Source organism: Coregonus lavaretus (genome assembly GCF_964263955.1).
Source record: "Coregonus lavaretus genome assembly, contig: HAP1_SCAFFOLD_762, whole genome shotgun sequence".
In the NCBI taxonomy this organism is placed as follows: Eukaryota; Metazoa; Chordata; class Actinopteri; order Salmoniformes; family Salmonidae; genus Coregonus; species Coregonus lavaretus.
In genome coordinates this window covers 70,001-91,829 of record NW_028156213.1, presented here as the reverse complement: position 1 = coordinate 91,829, position 21,829 = coordinate 70,001, and the positions used below count along the sequence as shown (strand labels likewise).

General features: G+C 47.6%; 6 protein-coding genes across 6 annotated transcripts in view; all 6 read left to right on the top strand.

Annotated features, from left to right (window-relative positions):
* Positions 1 to 420: 420 nt before the first annotated feature.
* On the top strand, positions 421 to 795 carry LOC311126626 (histone H2B; the record flags this gene model as incomplete). The annotated part of the gene is made up of 1 exon (XM_084200625.1): positions 421 to 795. One exon carries the CDS (start codon positions 421 to 423, stop codon positions 793 to 795), a length of 375 nt encoding a protein of 124 aa, XP_084056751.1.
* A 2,000-nt stretch (positions 796 to 2,795) lies between these two features.
* LOC311126611 (histone H1-like) lies at positions 2,796 to 3,419 on the top strand (the record flags this gene model as incomplete). The annotated part of the gene is made up of 1 exon (XM_084200610.1): positions 2,796 to 3,419. One exon carries the CDS (start codon positions 2,796 to 2,798, stop codon positions 3,417 to 3,419), a length of 624 nt encoding a protein of 207 aa, XP_084056736.1.
* Positions 3,420 to 7,595: 4,176 nt separating this feature from the next.
* Positions 7,596 to 7,970, top strand: LOC311126636 (histone H2B; the record flags this gene model as incomplete). The annotated part of the gene is made up of 1 exon (XM_084200634.1): positions 7,596 to 7,970. One exon carries the CDS (start codon positions 7,596 to 7,598, stop codon positions 7,968 to 7,970), a length of 375 nt encoding a protein of 124 aa, XP_084056760.1.
* Positions 7,971 to 9,969: 1,999 nt separating this feature from the next.
* On the top strand, positions 9,970 to 10,593 carry LOC311126633 (histone H1-like; the record flags this gene model as incomplete). The annotated part of the gene is made up of 1 exon (XM_084200631.1): positions 9,970 to 10,593. One exon carries the CDS (start codon positions 9,970 to 9,972, stop codon positions 10,591 to 10,593), a length of 624 nt encoding a protein of 207 aa, XP_084056757.1.
* A 4,184-nt stretch (positions 10,594 to 14,777) lies between these two features.
* On the top strand, positions 14,778 to 15,152 carry LOC311126635 (histone H2B; the record flags this gene model as incomplete). Its single annotated transcript, XM_084200633.1, has 1 exon — positions 14,778 to 15,152. The coding sequence occupies one exon, from the start codon at positions 14,778 to 14,780 to the stop codon at positions 15,150 to 15,152; it is 375 nt and encodes a 124-aa protein (XP_084056759.1).
* A 1,997-nt stretch (positions 15,153 to 17,149) lies between these two features.
* The window catches only part of LOC311126632 (histone H1-like), a gene marked incomplete at both ends in the record, with an annotated part of 9,476 nt that continues 4,796 nt past the window's right edge, over positions 17,150 to 21,829 (top strand). Inside the window, one exon of the mRNA XM_084200630.1 lies at positions 17,150 to 17,743. Within this exon, the coding sequence (XP_084056756.1) occupies positions 17,150 to 17,743 (594 nt within the window). The remainder of the gene's footprint in view (positions 17,744 to 21,829) is intronic.

Sequence of the window (21,829 nt, the reverse complement as noted above, 5' to 3'; positions counted from 1 at the left end):
CTATATCTGACAGTGGCAAAGTGTAAGAACGTTATTATTTTGGGTCAAGCAATAGTGGAATTTGGACAACATAAAGCCACCACGAGTCGGTAGACGTGGCTCGAAAAGAGGGGGACAGCGCGCACACACACACACAGTCCAAAATGGGAGCCCTATGTCTGACGGTGCCAAAGTGGGCAATTCTATCACCAGCATTATTTGGCACAACAATCGTGCCATTTGGACACCTATTAAAGCCCCCCTTTTGAAACACACAATTCCCCATCGGTCACAGAGCATAGGCTATAGAGAGGAGGGAGGGAGGGAGGGAGGGAGCAGGGGAGTGTCTACGGCCGCTGACTTTGCTTAGCTTCCTCTTCATAAGACGGGTAAGCGCCCTTCACCCCCTCATTCGTTTCTGAGAAGCAACGAGACATCATCATGCCCGAGCCAGCAAAGTCAGCGCCCAAGAAGGGCTCCAAGAAAGCCGTCACCAAGACCGCAGGGAAGGGCGGCAAGAAGCGCAGAAAGTCCAGGAAGGAGAGTTACGCCATCTACGTGTACAAAGTCCTGAAGCAGGTCCACCCCGACACCGGCATCTCCTCCAAGGCCATGGGAATCATGAACTCCTTCGTGAACGACATCTTCGAGCGTATCGCCGGAGAGTCCTCTCGCCTGGCCCACTACAACAAGCGTTCTACCATCACCTCCAGGGAGATCCAGACCGCAGTGCGCCTGCTGCTCCCCGGTGAACTTGCCAAACACGCCGTGTCCGAGGGCACCAAGGCCGTAACCAAGTACACCAGTTCCAAGTAAACAGCGCATTTGGACTGCTCTACTAACCCAAAGGCTCTTTTAAGAGCCACCCACTCTGTCAGTAAAAAAAGCAATTCCATCGCCACCGAATGAATGCGTAGGTAGGCTGCGTTACATTGTACGACCGCGGTTACATTGTATCATTGTTTAATGGGCGGCGCGCGCCGGCTCGGAGAGCGGCTACATTGTATCATATCCCCTGCCCGTTCCAGCGTAGGGGTTTAGCGCGCCTTTTTTGGTGTCTTTGCGCGCTGAATAGTAACCCATGTTTGTCGGGCTCCATTCCAGGTGAAGGCAATGTAAAATGGCACCATTTGACAAAGGGTGTAAATAAATGAATCAAAAAGGCAGTCTGTTGGGTTTGATTGGAAAGAAATGCCTTTTGTCGTCTAATGAGCGGATAGTCATTTTGAGTTGACTTCCTGAATCGGTAGGACACGGATGGAGTGAATGGATGCTCCATCATTGGACTATACCCTAATGATGAGAATGATAATGGCAAGAATAAAAAGGTGGTGAATAATATGAATGAATATAATTATATATATATATATATATGAACGTAGCCCTTTTGGCCTACAGGTCATTTCCGGTCAAGGTCGCATCATCCATATAGTCCCCTGTAGCTCAGTTGGTAGAGCACAGCGCTTGCAACGCCAGGGTTGCGGGTTCGTTTCCCACGGGGGGCCAGTATGAAAATGTATGCACTCACTTAACTGTAAGTGGCTCTGGATAAGAGCGTCTGCTACATGACTCAAAATGTCCATGTGAAGTGTAGTACATTTGAGTCACGTAGTGTATTTTCCTTCCTACTACACTCACGAGGCAACAGGATAAAAGGCAGTGGCTTCCACGTGACAAAGTGGGGATATGAATGTGTCTGTAGGCCAAGTCACAGTATAACACAGAGAAGGAGTGAGTGTGATAGTCGTTGGAGCAGTAGTGGATTCCAATGACTACCTTGGGGATAGCCTATACAACAGGGAAAAGAAAAGAGGCCGCAATCAGCCTTCTGACCCACATGCACCTGCTGGGATTCTTCTCACAGTCCAACCACATATGCAGCCCTTGTCCCACTCGGGGAGAGAGAGAGAGACTAGAGAGAGAGAGAGAGAGACAGAGAGAGAGAGAGAGAGAGACTGAAAGAGTCTAGTGAAGGAGTGACAGCCAACCTAAGGAGTGACAGCCAACCACTACCTACCTACCTACCTACCTACCTACCTACCTACCTACCAGAAGGGAGGGGAAGACAACACACAATCTCACTGTGTAGAAATAGTAGGCTACAAATACAACAACAACACACACACTGCCAGTGCACAAAAAGTACTAATACACACACAGTGCAAGTAAGCATGTCGTAGGACAGTTTATACCATGTGGATCCTGTACATACGACGAATACAACTTGAAACTTGAAGTACAACACTCGTCTCAGCCAGGCCTCACAGGTGCATGTGTTTTAAGGTCCCCAAAAGAGCACTTCTTTAAAACACCCTGGACCACATCAGGGGACACCAAACCATTTGATTCCCTTGCCAGACATCTCGGCTCACTACACAACAAGTGCTGCTCGCAATCGGATGCACTTTTAGGCCATTTAGGAGACAAATAGCACAGGAAAACCAGTGCGCACCGCTCCACCCGACAGTCCAACGGTGAGATTTTGAGCGAGTCGCAACAAAATGCACGGCCCTTCCGCGGCCCACATGACTTTATTCTGAACGGAGACAAGTCTGCTCGCTGGGCCGTTCGCTTTTGGAGCAAAAACACGGCTCCGTCGGTGACTTTTGGGCCGATATAGGCGAACAGAAAACACAAGTGAAAGAGCATTTGGCCAGCCCAGAGAAGCCGAGCTGGGTGGCTTGATGTGGTTCTCATGTCGCGTTTAAGGCCAGCCCCCTGCTCAGTGTGGAGCTTCAATAGCGCAGAACAGCATCTACAGGAAACTACTCCTCGCAGACCGTGTGTGTGTGTACCGGACCAAACGACAGACAGACATGGCAGAAGTCGCACCAGCACCCGCCGCCGCCGCACCGGCCAAGGCACCCAAGAAGAAGGCAGCAGCCAAGGCCAAGAAAGCGGGACCCAGCGTAGGCGAGCTCATCGTCAAGGCTGTGACCGCTTCCAAGGAGAGGAGCGGCGTTTCCCTGGCCGCGCTCAAGAAGATGCTGGCGGCAGGCGGCTACGACGTGGAGAAGAACAACTCCCGCGTCAAGATCGCAGTCAAGAGCCTCGTCACCAAGGGCACCCTGGTCCAGACCAAGGGCACCGGTGCATCCGGCTCCTTCAAGCTCAACAAGAAAGCCGTCGAGGCGAAGAAGCCCGCCAAGAAAGCCGCAGTCCCCAAAGTAAAGAAGGTGGCCGCCAAGAAGCCAGCCGCGGCTAAGAAGCCCAAGAAGGTAGCAGCCAAGAAGGCCGTCACCGCAAAGAAGTCCCCCAAGAAGGCCAAGAAGCCCGCTACACCCAAAAAGGCCGCCAAGAGCCCCAAGAAGGTGAAGAAGCCCGCCGCAGCGGCCAAGAAGGCAGCCAAGAGCCCCAAGAAGGCTACAAAGGCAGCCAAGCCCAAAGCCGCCAAGCCCAAGGCAGCCAAGGCCAAGAAGGCAGCCCCCAAGAAGAAGTAAACCTATTACAAACAGTGTTCTACTCGACACATGTTGTACCACAAAAGGCTCTTTTAAGAGCCACCCACCTCTTTCCATAGAAAGCGCATTGATTTCCATGTACTACCTGTCGTGAAAAAGAAATTACGCACACTAGGCTACTTTTACGCACACAACATTGTCCCACTCTGGGTGTGTGCGAAGGGAGAGGCATATAATAGAGGGCCAAAATGGCTTAGAAATTCGACCTCACGAGTGCACCCTCACCAGCCATTTTTATATATGAGCCACTGGGCTATTCCCGTTCAGAGGCAGGCTGCTGTGATGTGTTACAAGTGCCATGTAACAACAATAACAATACTATAGTGGCTTCGATTTCAAACTCAAGAGTGCACCCTCACCAGCTGTTTGTTTCCCATTTGGAGAGAAATAATGTGAGGATTTCATTTTGGCGCTCACGCGAAATGACACAAAGTCGGAGGGAAACAAAGTAGCCTCTCACTCGCTGCCTGTGGGTGGGAACCGGCTTAGAGCTGTCTGTCCGTCCGTCTGTCCCTCGCTCCAATTGGATAAGGCCACACCGGCCCGGTGGCCAATCGTTGCCTCTTGTGGCGAGGTATATGTACGGCTCTCGAAGTGGCGAGCGGCTCATTCAGACTTTCTGTGACTTTCTCAAGCTACCAATATGAGCGGAAGAGGCAAAACCGGAGGCAAGGCCAGGGCGAAGGCAAAGACCCGTTCATCCCGTGCTGGTCTCCAGTTCCCTGTGGGCCGTTCATCTTGTGGTTAAATGTGGGTACTGCACATCATGGTGATTCCCTTTCGGCCAGCGTTTCCCAAACGCGGTCCTGGGGTCCCCAAGGGGTGCGCGTTTTGCGTTTTGCCCTAGCACTCCACAGCTGATTCTAATACTCCAGCTTCATGATGATGAGTTGATTATTTGAAGCAGCTGTGTAGTGCTAGGGCAAAAACTCCCAAAACGTGCCCCGAGTTTGGGAAACCCTGCTTTAGGCTAATACTAGCCTATTAGGATGACTTGGTTCGATCGCTTTAATGGCAACTGCTGAACTCTGGTTTTCACTAATTACTTGTCCCAGGTCACCATTATGAATCCAATAGCAAAACAAATGTTTCAACATTGCTCAATAGTGAAAAAAGGGCAGGAAACGATGGGTTCTCAACAATATTTCACCAACAACCAATCACTATTCAAGCATAGACATTAGGATCATCCACAAATATTCCTAAATCATACTACAAAAGAGTTGTAACGAAATGGATTTGTCTGTTCAATGCAAGTTCAACGTCAAAGAAAAAGTGCATCACCACAACAAACGTGTCTTTAGATACACTGTAAAAAAATGACTTTGTGGAATGTACTCAAGCTATTACAGTCAACAAAAGCACACGTCATATTATTGAGTAGATCTTTTAGCTTGTTTTTATGCGTAGATAAGCTTGAGTAAGTTGTTTAGATGTGGTCCAATACATAGAGTAAAGATGATAGAGGTAAAAAATGATTATATTATGTTGATTCAACTCAAATAGACATTGTGTTATTTTACCTGAATGATTCATCCTATAATGTATTTAGACCAAGTCAGAAAAATGTTCACATTTTTACTTTGGATTCACTCAATCAGATCCCTTAAGAGAAAAGGTATCCGGACACCGGGAATCCATTTATTTAAACATCAACGGTTTGCAAAACATCTGTTATTATGAGATGAGAAATTACGGATTCGCAATCAACACTGCAGGTAAATCCTGATTGCTGCAGGTAGGCAAAACCGTAGAAATAGGAACTACAACACTAACTAGTATAGGATCTCTGTGGGCAGACCCATTACTTACGAGAGATACAATGGAGCTTCAACCCCAAGGCAAGAAAAGTATTCATTGGTTCCACTTCTTTCCCTTCTAAATGCGTTTGCCTAAGGACAGGCTGTATGCACATATCTAAATGGCATTAAAAAATCAGTATTTTTTTTGCCACTCAGAACACAGACATTTACCTTAAGGGGAGTTACCCTCATTTTAGACTTCCCAAGCATACATTTTCATGACAGCGTTCCTAATCTGCAGTAGGCAAAGCAGTTGAAAATCGGTAGGTTAACACCAAACCGTGAGGTGATTATGAATTCAGAGCAGTCGGATTAAGTCATAGTCAAATACATTTGAACAAATGAACAACAATATCACACGGAAAGTGATGTGAGCATTGCATTGTGGAAAGCAATGACATTACCAGAACACGTATTGCAACGCGAGGCATGTATTTCTAGATTAAACACTGATTCAGTGTGATGAACAAGTACATGTATGATTTGGTGTGCTCTACTTGAACACGCGCTTAGAGTTTTGAAACCACTGCCTATATGATGAGCGGTCGTTGTTTGTTTTATTACCACATACTTATGGAAATTGCACCGGTTGAGAGATGATGGCTCTCTTGTGCCTACGGTGAAGGGTACTTCTGATCCAGCAGGTGGTGCTAAGATCCCTCCCTATATGACTTGAATGATGAGTTGATTTATTCCTTATAGCTCCTAATGATTTTAAGGCCAGTGTTGGCAAACATTACTTGTGCTCCAGCAGGTGGCCATGAAATCCCTCCCTATATGACTTGACTGACCAGTTAGTTGATGGACTCCTTATAGCTCCTAATGATTTTAAGGCCAGTGTTGGCAAACATTACTTCTGCTCCAGCAGGTGGCCATGAAATCCCCCCCTATATGACTTGACTGACCAGGTAGTTGATGGACTCCTTATAGCTCTTAATGATCTCAAGCAGAGTGTTGGCCACATGACCTCTGGTCCAGCAGGTGGCGGTGAAAATAGTCCCTATAGGAGTTGACTCATTTCTTTGAGGTCCTAAATGAAGCATAGGGCGTCAACAGTGCATCTCGGCCTAACCCTGTTCCGGGCCCATTTCTTCACTCGATGCTTCCGGTGTTCTTCATCTCCTCTTCAATAGTCCTTCTCCACGTCTTCCTTCCCGCCTTGCCCTGTGCGTTCCACTGAAGTGTCTGTGTTTTTATGTCGTTAGGAGTTTTGCTCACTGCGTGTCCCCCTTCCATTTCCACTTTCTGTCCCAGTTGGGTAGCTATCCATTATACTGTAGCCTACTTACTACCAATGTCACTGTAGTCAAAGGTGATTTTCGATTATTATGTATGAGTATTATTATATATTGTTATATTATGATGTTCAAGCCTATAGGCTGTGGTAACAGGCCCTCTGTGATTTGTTGTTGTACTGTACATGTCAAGTATCTGCACTCTAGCCTAATTAGCCTAACCTGCTAGGGAAAAGTCACTTCCGGTCGTAGCTGTATCCCACCTAGTCAAAACCTTGTTAGTCCTTATCCTAAAAGGCACCCTCTGTTCCTCGATATACTCCACCGAGGGCTGGCAGCCAGTAAGTACAGGTAAGTGACAATTATCCGTGACGCAGTCACCTACACCGAGCACGCCAAGAGGAAGACCGTTACCGCCATGGACGTGGTCTACGCTCTGAAACGTCAGGGACGCACCCTGTACGGTTTCGGCGGTTAAACCCACTCTCTTCGGAACCTCAACACCCCGACTCGAACCCAAAGGCTCTTTTAAGAGCCACCCACATCCGCTTCAAATGGGCCCATTCCATATAGTGTTATATATATATATATATATAAAATTGTATGCTATTTAGTAAGAAAGTATGAGCCACTTCGAGTGGACAGGGAGTATTAATTAGAGGATTCTAATGTCCCGTCCAGTTTTAGTGCACAGAGGGAGGCCTATATCTGACAGTGGCAAAGTGTAAGAACGTTATTATTTTGGGTCAAGCAATAGTGGAATTTGGACAACATAAAGCCACCACGAGTCGGTAGACGTGGCTCGAAAAGAGGGGGACAGCGCGCACACACACACACAGTCCAAAATGGGAGCCCTATGTCTGACGGTGCCAAAGTGGGCAATTCTATCACCAGCATTATTTGGCACAACAATCGTGCCATTTGGACACCTATTAAAGCCCCCCTTTTGAAACACACAATTCCCCATCGGTCACAGAGCATAGGCTATAGAGAGGAGGGAGGGAGGGAGGGAGCAGGGGAGTGTCTACGGCCGCTGACTTTGCTTAGCTTCCTCTTCATAAGACGGGTAAGCGCCCTTCACCCCCTCATTCGTTTCTGAGAAGCAACGAGACATCATCATGCCCGAGCCAGCAAAGTCAGCGCCCAAGAAGGGCTCCAAGAAAGCCGTCACCAAGACCGCAGGGAAGGGCGGCAAGAAGCGCAGAAAGTCCAGGAAGGAGAGTTACGCCATCTACGTGTACAAAGTCCTGAAGCAGGTCCACCCCGACACCGGCATCTCCTCCAAGGCCATGGGAATCATGAACTCCTTCGTGAACGACATCTTCGAGCGTATCGCCGGAGAGTCCTCTCGCCTGGCCCACTACAACAAGCGTTCTACCATCACCTCCAGGGAGATCCAGACCGCAGTGCGCCTGCTGCTCCCCGGTGAACTTGCCAAACACGCCGTGTCCGAGGGCACCAAGGCCGTAACCAAGTACACCAGTTCCAAGTAAACAGCGCATTTGGACTGCTCTACTAACCCAAAGGCTCTTTTAAGAGCCACCCACTCTGTCAGTAAAAAAAGCAATTCCATCGCCACCGAATGAATGCGTAGGTAGGCTGCGTTACATTGTACGACCGCGGTTACATTGTATCATTGTTTAATGGGCGGCGCGCGCCGGCTCGGAGAGCGGCTACATTGTATCATATCCCCTGCCCGTTCCAGCGTAGGGGTTTAGCGCGCCTTTTTTGGTGTCTTTGCGCGCTGAATAGTAACCCATGTTTGTCGGGCTCCATTCCAGGTGAAGGCAATGTAAAATGGCACCATTTGACAAAGGGTGTAAATAAATGAATCAAAAAGGCAGTCTGTTGGGTTTGATTGGAAAGAAATGCCTTTTGTCGTCTAATGAGCGGATAGTCATTTTGAGTTGACTTCCTGAATCGGTAGGACACGGATGGAGTGAATGGATGCTCCATCATTGGACTATACCCTAATGATGAGAATGATAATGGCAAGAATAAAAAGGTGGTGAATAATATGAATGAATATAATTATATATATATATATATGAACGTAGCCCTTTTGGCCTACAGGTCATTTCCGGTCAAGGTCGCATCATCCATATAGTCCCCTGTAGCTCAGTTGGTAGAGCACAGCGCTTGCAACGCCAGGGTTGCGGGTTCGTTTCCCACGGGGGGCCAGTATGAAAATGTATGCACTCACTTAACTGTAAGTGGCTCTGGATAAGAGCGTCTGCTACATGACTCAAAATGTCCATGTGAAGTGTAGTACATTTGAGTCACGTAGTGTATTTTCCTTCCTACTACACTCACGAGGCAACAGGATAAAAGGCAGTGGCTTCCACGTGACAAAGTGGGGATATGAATGTGTCTGTAGGCCAAGTCACAGTATAACACAGAGAAGGAGTGAGTGTGATAGTCGTTGGAGCAGTAGTGGATTCCAATGACTACCTTGGGGATAGCCTATACAACAGGGAAAAGAAAAGAGGCCGCAATCAGCCTTCTGACCCACATGCACCTGCTGGGATTCTTCTCACAGTCCAACCACATATGCAGCCCTTGTCCCACTCGGGGAGAGAGAGAGAGACTGAGAGAGAGAGAGAGAGAGACAGAGAGAGAGAGAGAGAGACTGAAAGAGTCTAGTGAAGGAGTGACAGCCAACCTAAGGAGTGACAGCCAACCTAACTACCTACCTACCTACCTACCTACCTACCTACCTACCTACCAGAAGGGAGGGGAAGACAACACACAATCTCACTGTGTAGAAATAGTAGGCTACAAATACAACAACAACACACACACTGCCAGTGCACAAAAAGTACTAATACACACACAGTGCAAGTAAGCATGTCGTAGGACAGTTTATACCATGTGGATCCTGTACATACGACGAATACAACTTGAAACTTGAAGTACAACACTCGTCTCAGCCAGGCCTCACAGGTGCATGTGTTTTAAGGTCCCCAAAAGAGCACTTCTTTAAAACACCCTGGACCACATCAGGGGACACCAAACCATTTGATTCCCTTGCCAGACATCTCGGCTCACTACACAACAAGTGCTGCTCGCAATCGGATGCACTTTTAGGCCATTTAGGAGACAAATAGCACAGGAAAACCAGTGCGCACCGCTCCACCCGACAGTCCAACGGTGAGATTTTGAGCGAGTCGCAACAAAATGCACGGCCCTTCCGCGGCCCACATGACTTTATTCTGAACGGAGACAAGTCTGCTCGCTGGGCCGTTCGCTTTTGGAGCAAAAACACGGCTCCGTCGGTGACTTTTGGGCCGATATAGGCGAACAGAAAACACAAGTGAAAGAGCATTTGGCCAGCCCAGAGAAGCCGAGCTGGGTGGCTTGATGTGGTTCTCATGTCGCGTTTAAGGCCAGCCCCCTGCTCAGTGTGGAGCTTCAATAGCGCAGAACAGCATCTACAGGAAACTACTCCTCGCAGACCGTGTGTGTGTGTACCGGACCAAACGACAGACAGACATGGCAGAAGTCGCACCAGCACCCGCCGCCGCCGCACCGGCCAAGGCACCCAAGAAGAAGGCAGCAGCCAAGGCCAAGAAAGCGGGACCCAGCGTAGGCGAGCTCATCGTCAAGGCTGTGACCGCTTCCAAGGAGAGGAGCGGCGTTTCCCTGGCCGCGCTCAAGAAGATGCTGGCGGCAGGCGGCTACGACGTGGAGAAGAACAACTCCCGCGTCAAGATCGCAGTCAAGAGCCTCGTCACCAAGGGCACCCTGGTCCAGACCAAGGGCACCGGTGCATCCGGCTCCTTCAAGCTCAACAAGAAAGCCGTCGAGGCGAAGAAGCCCGCCAAGAAAGCCGCAGTCCCCAAAGTAAAGAAGGTGGCCGCCAAGAAGCCAGCCGCGGCTAAGAAGCCCAAGAAGGTAGCAGCCAAGAAGGCCGTCACCGCAAAGAAGTCCCCCAAGAAGGCCAAGAAGCCCGCTACACCCAAAAAGGCCGCCAAGAGCCCCAAGAAGGTGAAGAAGCCCGCCGCAGCGGCCAAGAAGGCAGCCAAGAGCCCCAAGAAGGCTACAAAGGCAGCCAAGCCCAAAGCCGCCAAGCCCAAGGCAGCCAAGGCCAAGAAGGCAGCCCCCAAGAAGAAGTAAACCTATTACAAACAGTGTTCTACTCGACACATGTTGTACCACAAAAGGCTCTTTTAAGAGCCACCCACCTCTTTCCATAGAAAGCGCATTGATTTCCATGTACTACCTGTCGTGAAAAAGAAATTACGCACACTAGGCTACTTTTACGCACACAACATTGTCCCACTCTGGGTGTGTGCGAAGGGAGAGGCATATAATAGAGGGCCAAAATGGCTTAGAAATTCGACCTCACGAGTGCACCCTCACCAGCCATTTTTATATATGAGCCACTGGGCTATTCCCGTTCAGAGGCAGGCTGCTGTGATGTGTTACAAGTGCCATGTAACAACAATAACAATACTATAGTGGCTTCGATTTCAAACTCAAGAGTGCACCCTCACCAGCTGTTTGTTTCCCATTTGGAGAGAAATAATGTGAGGATTTCATTTTGGCGCTCACGCGAAATGACACAAAGTCGGAGGGAAACAAAGTAGCCTCTCACTCGCTGCCTGTGGGTGGGAACCGGCTTAGAGCTGTCTGTCCGTCCGTCTGTCCCTCGCTCCAATTGGATAAGGCCACACCGGCCCGGTGGCCAATCGTTGCCTCTTGTGGCGAGGTATATGTACGGCTCTCGAAGTGGCGAGCGGCTCATTCAGACTTTCTGTGACTTTCTCAAGCTACCAATATGAGCGGAAGAGGCAAAACCGGAGGCAAGGCCAGGGCGAAGGCAAAGACCCGTTCATCCCGTGCTGGTCTCCAGTTCCCTGTGGGCCGTTCATCTTGTGGTTAAATGTGGGTACTGCACATCATGGTGATTCCCTTTCGGCCAGCGTTTCCCAAACGCGGTCCTGGGGTCCCCAAGGGGTGCGCGTTTTGCGTTTTGCCCTAGCACTCCACAGCTGATTCTAATACTCCAGCTTCATGATGATGAGTTGATTATTTGAAGCAGCTGTGTAGTGCTAGGGCAAAAACTCCCAAAACGTGCCCCGAGTTTGGGAAACCCTGCTTTAGGCTAATACTAGCCTATTAGGATGACTTGGTTCGATCGCTTTAATGGCAACTGCTGAACTCTGGTTTTCACTAATTACTTGTCCCAGGTCACCATTATGAATCCAATAGCAAAACAAATGTTTCAACATTGCTCAATAGTGAAAAAAGGGCAGGAAACGATGGGTTCTCAACAATATTTCACCAACAACCAATCACTATTCAAGCATAGACATTAGGATCATCCACAAATATTCCTAAATCATACTACAAAAGAGTTGTAACGAAATGGATTTGTCTGTTCAATGCAAGTTCAACGTCAAAGAAAAAGTGCATCACCACAACAAACGTGTCTTTAGATACACTGTAAAAAAATGACTTTGTGGAATGTACTCAAGCTATTACAGTCAACAAAAGCACACGTCATATTATTGAGTAGATCTTTTAGCTTGTTTTTATGCGTAGATAAGCTTGAGTAAGTTGTTTAGATGTGGTCCAATACATAGAGTAAAGATGATAGAGGTAAAAAATGATTATATTATGTTGATTCAACTCAAATAGACATTGTGTTATTTTACCTGAATGATTCATCCTATAATGTATTTAGACCAAGTCAGAAAAATGTTCACATTTTTACTTTGGATTCACTCAATCAGATCCCTTAAGAGAAAAGGTATCCGGACACCGGGAATCCATTTATTTAAACATCAACGGTTTGCAAAACATCTGTTATTATGAGATGAGAAATTACGGATTCGCAATCAACACTGCAGGTAAATCCTGATTGCTGCAGGTAGGCAAAACCGTAGAAATAGGAACTACAACACTAACTAGTATAGGATCTCTGTGGGCAGACCCATTACTTACGAGAGATACAATGGAGCTTCAACCCCAAGGCAAGAAAAGTATTCATTGGTTCCACTTCTTTCCCTTCTAAATGCGTTTGCCTAAGGACAGGCTGTATGCACATATCTAAATGGCATTAAAAAATCAGTATTTTTTTTGCCACTCAGAACACAGACATTTACCTTAAGGGGAGTTACCCTCATTTTAGACTTCCCAAGCATACATTTTCATGACAGCGTTCCTAATCTGCAGTAGGCAAAGCAGTTGAAAATCGGTAGGTTAACACCAAACCGTGAGGTGATTATGAATTCAGAGCAGTCGGATTAAGTCATAGTCAAATACATTTGAACAAATGAACAACAATATCACACGGAAAGTGATGTGAGCATTGCATTGTGGAAAGCAATGACATTACCAGAACACGTATTGCAACGCGAGGCATGTATTTCTAGATTAAACACTGATTCAGTGTGATGAACAAGTACATGTATGATTTGGTGTGCTCTACTTGAACACGCGCTTAGAGTTTTGAAACCACTGCCTATATGATGAGCGGTCGTTGTTTGTTTTATTACCACATACTTATGGAAATTGCACCGGTTGAGAGATGATGGCTCTCTTGTGCCTACGGTGAAGGGTACTTCTGATCCAGCAGGTGGTGCTAAGATCCCTCCCTATATGACTTGAATGATGAGTTGATTTATTCCTTATAGCTCCTAATGATTTTAAGGCCAGTGTTGGCAAACATTACTTGTGCTCCAGCAGGTGGCCATGAAATCCCTCCCTATATGACTTGACTGACCAGTTAGTTGATGGACTCCTTATAGCTCCTAATGATTTTAAGGCCAGTGTTGGCAAACATTACTTCTGCTCCAGCAGGTGGCCATGAAATCCCCCCCTATATGACTTGACTGACCAGGTAGTTGATGGACTCCTTATAGCTCTTAATGATCTCAAGCAGAGTGTTGGCCACATGACCTCTGGTCCAGCAGGTGGCGGTGAAAATAGTCCCTATAGGAGTTGACTCATTTCTTTGAGGTCCTAAATGAAGCATAGGGCGTCAACAGTGCATCTCGGCCTAACCCTGTTCCGGGCCCATTTCTTCACTCGATGCTTCCGGTGTTCTTCATCTCCTCTTCAATAGTCCTTCTCCACGTCTTCCTTCCCGCCTTGCCCTGTGCGTTCCACTGAAGTGTCTGTGTTTTTATGTCGTTAGGAGTTTTGCTCACTGCGTGTCCCCCTTCCATTTCCACTTTCTGTCCCAGTTGGGTAGCTATCCATTATACTGTAGCCTACTTACTACCAATGTCACTGTAGTCAAAGGTGATTTTCGATTATTATGTATGAGTATTATTATATATTGTTATATTATGATGTTCAAGCCTATAGGCTGTGGTAACAGGCCCTCTGTGATTTGTTGTTGTACTGTACATGTCAAGTATCTGCACTCTAGCCTAATTAGCCTAACCTGCTAGGGAAAAGTCACTTCCGGTCGTAGCTGTATCCCACCTAGTCAAAACCTTGTTAGTCCTTATCCTAAAAGGCACCCTCTGTTCCTCGATATACTCCACCGAGGGCTGGCAGCCAGTAAGTACAGGTAAGTGACAATTATCCGTGACGCAGTCACCTACACCGAGCACGCCAAGAGGAAGACCGTTACCGCCATGGACGTGGTCTACGCTCTGAAACGTCAGGGACGCACCCTGTACGGTTTCGGCGGTTAAACCCACTCTCTTCGGAACCTCAACACCCCGACTCGAACCCAAAGGCTCTTTTAAGAGCCACCCACATCCGCTTCAAATGGGCCCATTCCATATAGTGTTATATATATATATATATATATATATATATAATTGTATGCTATTTAGTAAGAAAGTATGAGCCACTTCGAGTGGACAGGGAGTATTAATTAGAGGATTCTAATGTCCCGTCCAGTTTTAGTGCACAGAGGGAGGCCTATATCTGACAGTGGCAAAGTGTAAGAACGTTATTATTTTGGGTCAAGCAATAGTGGAATTTGGACAACATAAAGCCACCACGAGTCGGTAGACGTGGCTCGAAAAGAGGGGGACAGCGCGCACACACACACACAGTCCAAAATGGGAGCCCTATGTCTGACGGTGCCAAAGTGGGCAATTCTATCACCAGCATTATTTGGCACAACAATCGTGCCATTTGGACACCTATTAAAGCCCCCCTTTTGAAACACACAATTCCCCATCGGTCACAGAGCATAGGCTATAGAGAGGAGGGAGGGAGGGAGGGAGCAGGGGAGTGTCTACGGCCGCTGACTTTGCTTAGCTTCCTCTTCATAAGACGGGTAAGCGCCCTTCACCCCCTCATTCGTTTCTGAGAAGCAACGAGACATCATCATGCCCGAGCCAGCAAAGTCAGCGCCCAAGAAGGGCTCCAAGAAAGCCGTCACCAAGACCGCAGGGAAGGGCGGCAAGAAGCGCAGAAAGTCCAGGAAGGAGAGTTACGCCATCTACGTGTACAAAGTCCTGAAGCAGGTCCACCCCGACACCGGCATCTCCTCCAAGGCCATGGGAATCATGAACTCCTTCGTGAACGACATCTTCGAGCGTATCGCCGGAGAGTCCTCTCGCCTGGCCCACTACAACAAGCGTTCTACCATCACCTCCAGGGAGATCCAGACCGCAGTGCGCCTGCTGCTCCCCGGTGAACTTGCCAAACACGCCGTGTCCGAGGGCACCAAGGCCGTAACCAAGTACACCAGTTCCAAGTAAACAGCGCATTTGGACTGCTCTACTAACCCAAAGGCTCTTTTAAGAGCCACCCACTCTGTCAGTAAAAAAAGCAATTCCATCGCCACCGAATGAATGCGTAGGTAGGCTGCGTTACATTGTACGACCGCGGTTACATTGTATCATTGTTTAATGGGCGGCGCGCGCCGGCTCGGAGAGCGGCTACATTGTATCATATCCCCTGCCCGTTCCAGCGTAGGGGTTTAGCGCGCCTTTTTTGGTGTCTTTGCGCGCTGAATAGTAACCCATGTTTGTCGGGCTCCATTCCAGGTGAAGGCAATGTAAAATGGCACCATTTGACAAAGGGTGTAAATAAATGAATCAAAAAGGCAGTCTGTTGGGTTTGATTGGAAAGAAATGCCTTTTGTCGTCTAATGAGCGGATAGTCATTTTGAGTTGACTTCCTGAATCGGTAGGACACGGATGGAGTGAATGGATGCTCCATCATTGGACTATACCCTAATGATGAGAATGATAATGGCAAGAATAAAAAGGTGGTGAATAATATGAATGAATATAATTATATATATATATATATATGAACGTAGCCCTTTTGGCCTACAGGTCATTTCCGGTCAAGGTCGCATCATCCATATAGTCCCCTGTAGCTCAGTTGGTAGAGCACAGCGCTTGCAACGCCAGGGTTGCGGGTTCGTTTCCCACGGGGGGCCAGTATGAAAATGTATGCACTCACTTAACTGTAAGTGGCTCTGGATAAGAGCGTCTGCTACATGACTCAAAATGTCCATGTGAAGTGTAGTACATTTGAGTCACGTAGTGTATTTTCCTTCCTACTACACTCACGAGGCAACAGGATAAAAGGCAGTGGCTTCCACGTGACAAAGTGGGGATATGAATGTGTCTGTAGGCCAAGTCACAGTATAACACAGAGAAGGAGTGAGTGTGATAGTCGTTGGAGCAGTAGTGGATTCCAATGACTACCTTGGGGATAGCCTATACAACAGGGAAAAGAAAAGAGGCCGCAATCAGCCTTCTGACCCACATGCACCTGCTGGGATTCTTCTCACAGTCCAACCACATATGCAGCCCTTGTCCCACTCGGGGAGAGAGAGAGAGACTGAGAGAGAGAGAGAGAGAGACAGAGAGAGAGAGAGAGAGAGAGAGAGACTGAAAGAGTCTAGTGAAGGAGTGACAGCCAACCTAAGGAGTGACAGCCAACCTAACTACCTACCTACCTACCTACCTACCTACCAGAAGGGAGGGGAAGACAACACACAATCTCACTGTGTAGAAATAGTAGGCTACAAATACAACAACAACACACACACTGCCAGTGCACAAAAAGTACTAATACACACACAGTGCAAGTAAGCATGTCGTAGGACAGTTTATACCATGTGGATCCTGTACATACGACGAATACAACTTGAAACTTGAAGTACAACACTCGTCTCAGCCAGGCCTCACAGGTGCATGTGTTTTAAGGTCCCCAAAAGAGCACTTCTTTAAAACACCCTGGACCACATCAGGGGACACCAAACCATTTGATTCCCTTGCCAGACATCTCGGCTCACTACACAACAAGTGCTGCTCGCAATCGGATGCACTTTTAGGCCATTTAGGAGACAAATAGCACAGGAAAACCAGTGCGCACCGCTCCACCCGACAGTCCAACGGTGAGATTTTGAGCGAGTCGCAACAAAATGCACGGCCCTTCCGCGGCCCACATGACTTTATTCTGAACGGAGACAAGTCTGCTCGCTGGGCCGTTCGCTTTTGGAGCAAAAACACGGCTCCGTCGGTGACTTTTGGGCCGATATAGGCGAACAGAAAACACAAGTGAAAGAGCATTTGGCCAGCCCAGAGAAGCCGAGCTGGGTGGCTTGATGTGGTTCTCATGTCGCGTTTAAGGCCAGCCCCCTGCTCAGTGTGGAGCTTCAATAGCGCAGAACAGCATCTACAGGAAACTACTCCTCGCAGACCGTGTGTGTGTGTACCGGACCAAACGACAGACAGACATGGCAGAAGTCGCACCAGCACCCGCCGCCGCCGCACCGGCCAAGGCACCCAAGAAGAAGGCAGCAGCCAAGGCCAAGAAAGCGGGACCCAGCGTAGGCGAGCTCATCGTCAAGGCTGTGACCGCTTCCAAGGAGAGGAGCGGCGTTTCCCTGGCCGCGCTCAAGAAGATGCTGGCGGCAGGCGGCTACGACGTGGAGAAGAACAACTCCCGCGTCAAGATCGCAGTCAAGAGCCTCGTCACCAAGGGCACCCTGGTCCAGACCAAGGGCACCGGTGCATCCGGCTCCTTCAAGCTCAACAAGAAAGCCGTCGAGGCGAAGAAGCCCGCCAAGAAAGCCGCAGTCCCCAAAGTAAAGAAGGTGGCCGCCAAGAAGCCAGCCGCGGCTAAGAAGCCCAAGAAGGTAGCAGCCAAGAAGGCCGTCACCGCAAAGAAGTCCCCCAAGAAGGCCAAGAAGCCCGCTACACCCAAAAAGGCCGCCAAGAGCCCCAAGAAGGTGAAGAAGCCCGCCGCAGCGGCCAAGAAGGCAGCCAAGAGCCCCAAGAAGGCTACAAAGGCAGCCAAGCCCAAAGCCGCCAAGCCCAAGGCAGCCAAGGCCAAGAAGGCAGCCCCCAAGAAGAAGTAAACCTATTACAAACAGTGTTCTACTCGACACATGTTGTACCACAAAAGGCTCTTTTAAGAGCCACCCACCTCTTTCCATAGAAAGCGCATTGATTTCCATGTACTACCTGTCGTGAAAAAGAAATTACGCACACTAGGCTACTTTTACGCACACAACATTGTCCCACTCTGGGTGTGTGCGAAGGGAGAGGCATATAATAGAGGGCCAAAATGGCTTAGAAATTCGACCTCACGAGTGCACCCTCACCAGCCATTTTTATATATGAGCCACTGGGCTATTCCCGTTCAGAGGCAGGCTGCTGTGATGTGTTACAAGTGCCATGTAACAACAATAACAATACTATAGTGGCTTCGATTTCAAACTCAAGAGTGCACCCTCACCAGCTGTTTGTTTCCCATTTGGAGAGAAATAATGTGAGGATTTCATTTTGGCGCTCACGCGAAATGACACAAAGTCGGAGGGAAACAAAGTAGCCTCTCACTCGCTGCCTGTGGGTGGGAACCGGCTTAGAGCTGTCTGTCCGTCCGTCTGTCCCTCGCTCCAATTGGATAAGGCCACACCGGCCCGGTGGCCAATCGTTGCCTCTTGTGGCGAGGTATATGTACGGCTCTCGAAGTGGCGAGCGGCTCATTCAGACTTTCTGTGACTTTCTCAAGCTACCAATATGAGCGGAAGAGGCAAAACCGGAGGCAAGGCCAGGGCGAAGGCAAAGACCCGTTCATCCCGTGCTGGTCTCCAGTTCCCTGTGGGCCGTTCATCTTGTGGTTAAATGTGGGTACTGCACATCATGGTGATTCCCTTTCGGCCAGCGTTTCCCAAACGCGGTCCTGGGGTCCCCAAGGGGTGCGCGTTTTGCGTTTTGCCCTAGCACTCCACAGCTGATTCTAATACTCCAGCTTCATGATGATGAGTTGATTATTTGAAGCAGCTGTGTAGTGCTAGGGCAAAAACTCCCAAAACGTGCCCCGAGTTTGGGAAACCCTGCTTTAGGCTAATACTAGCCTATTAGGATGACTTGGTTCGATCGCTTTAATGGCAACTGCTGAACTCTGGTTTTCACTAATTACTTGTCCCAGGTCACCATTATGAATCCAATAGCAAAACAAATGTTTCAACATTGCTCAATAGTGAAAAAAGGGCAGGAAACGATGGGTTCTCAACAATATTTCACCAACAACCAATCACTATTCAAGCATAGACATTAGGATCATCCACAAATATTCCTAAATCATACTACAAAAGAGTTGTAACGAAATGGATTTGTCTGTTCAATGCAAGTTCAACGTCAAAGAAAAAGTGCATCACCACAACAAACGTGTCTTTAGATACACTGTAAAAAAATGACTTTGTGGAATGTACTCAAGCTATTACAGTCAACAAAAGCACACGTCATATTATTGAGTAGATCTTTTAGCTTGTTTTTATGCGTAGATAAGCTTGAGTAAGTTGTTTAGATGTGGTCCAATACATAGAGTAAAGATGATAGAGGTAAAAAATGATTATATTATGTTGATTCAACTCAAATAGACATTGTGTTATTTTACCTGAATGATTCATCCTATAATGTATTTAGACCAAGTCAGAAAAATGTTCACATTTTTACTTTGGATTCACTCAATCAGATCCCTTAAGAGAAAAGGTATCCGGACACCGGGAATCCATTTATTTAAACATCAACGGTTTGCAAAACATCTGTTATTATGAGATGAGAAATTACGGATTCGCAATCAACACTGCAGGTAAATCCTGATTGCTGCAGGTAGGCAAAACCGTAGAAATAGGAACTACAACACTAACTAGTATAGGATCTCTGTGGGCAGACCCATTACTTACGAGAGATACAATGGAGCTTCAACCCCAAGGCAAGAAAAGTATTCATTGGTTCCACTTCTTTCCCTTCTAAATGCGTTTGCCTAAGGACAGGCTGTATGCACATATCTAAATGGCATTAAAAAATCAGTATTTTTTTTGCCACTCAGAACACAGACATTTACCTTAAGGGGAGTTACCCTCATTTTAGACTTCCCAAGCATACATTTTCATGACAGCGTTCCTAATCTGCAGTAGGCAAAGCAGTTGAAAATCGGTAGGTTAACACCAAACCGTGAGGTGATTATGAATTCAGAGCAGTCGGATTAAGTCATAGTCAAATACATTTGAACAAATGAACAACAATATCACACGGAAAGTGATGTGAGCATTGCATTGTGGAAAGCAATGACATTACCAGAACACGTATTGCAACGCGAGGCATGTATTTCTAGATTAAACACTGATTCAGTGTGATGAACAAGTACATGTATGATTTGGTGTGCTCTACTTGAACACGCGCTTAGAGTTTTGAAACCACTGCCTATATGATGAGCGGTCGTTGTTTGTTTTATTACCACATACTTATGGAAATTGCACCGGTTGAGAGATGATGGCTCTCTTGTGCCTACGGTGAAGGGTACTTCTGATCCAGCAGGTGGTGCTAAGATCCCTCCCTATATGACTTGAATGATGAGTTGATTTATTCCTTATAGCTCCTAATGATTTTAAGGCCAGTGTTGGCAAACATTACTTGTGCTCCAGCAGGTGGCCATGAAATCCCTCCCTATATGACTTGACTGACCAGTTAGTTGATGGACTCCTTATAGCTCCTAATGATTTTAAGGCCAGTGTTGGCAAACATTACTTCTGCTCCAGCAGGTGGCCATGAAATCCCCCCCTATATGACTTGACTGACCAGGTAGTTGATGGACTCCTTATAGCTCTTAATGATCTCAAGCAGAGTGTTGGCCACATGACCTCTGGTCCAGCAGGTGGCGGTGAAAATAGTCCCTATAGGAGTTGACTCATTTCTTTGAGGTCCTAAATGAAGCATAGGGCGTCAACAGTGCATCTCGGCCTAACCCTGTTCCGGGCCCATTTCTTCACTCGATGCTTCCGGTGTTCTTCATCTCCTCTTCAATAGTCCTTCTCCACGTCTTCCTTCCCGCCTTGCCCTGTGCGTTCCACTGAAGTGTCTGTGTTTTTATGTCGTTAGGAGTTTTGCTCACTGCGTGTCCCCCTTCCATTTCCACTTTCTGTCCCAGTTGGGTAGCTATCCATTATACTGTAGCCTACTTACTACCAATGTCACTGTAGTCAAAGGTGATTTTCGATTATTATGTATGAGTATTATTATATATTGTTATATTATGATGTTCAAGCCTATAGGCTGTGGTAACAGGCCCTCTGTGATTTGTTGTTGTACTGTACATGTCAAGTATCTGCACTCTAGCCTAATTAGCCTAACCTGCTAGGGAAAAGTCACTTCCGGTCGTAGCTGTATCCCACCTAGTCAAAACCTTGTTAGTCCTTATCCTAAAAGGCACCCTCTGTTCCTCGATATACTCCACCGAGGGCTGGCAGCCAGTAAGTACAGGTAAGTGACAATTATCCGTGACGCAGTCACCTACACCGAGCACGCCAAGAGGAAGACCGTTACCGCCATGGACGTGGTCTACGCTCTGAAACGTCAGGGACGCACCCTGTACGGTTTCGGCGGTTAAACCCACTCTCTTCGGAACCTCAACACCCCGACTCGAACCCAAAGGCTCTTTTAAGAGCCACCCACATCCGCTTCAAATGGGCCCATTCCATATAGTGTTATATATATATATATATATAAAATTGTATGCTATTTAGTAAGAAAGTATGAGCCACTTCGAGTGGACAGGGAGTATTAATTAGAGGATTCTAATGTCCCGTCCAGTTTTAGTGCACAGAGGGAGGCCTATATCTGACAGTGGCAAAGTGTAAGAACGTTATTATTTTGGGTCAAGCAATAGTGGAATTTGGACAACATAAAGCCACCACGAGTCGGTAGACGTGGCTCGAAAAGAGGGGGACAGCGCGCACACACACACACAGTCCAAAATGGGAGCCCTATGTCTGACGGTGCCAAAGTGGGCAATTCTATCACCAGCATTATTTGGCACAACAATCGTGCCATTTGGACACCTATTAAAGCCCCCCTTTTGAAACACACAATTCCCCATCGGTCACAGAGCATAGGCTATAGAGAGGAGG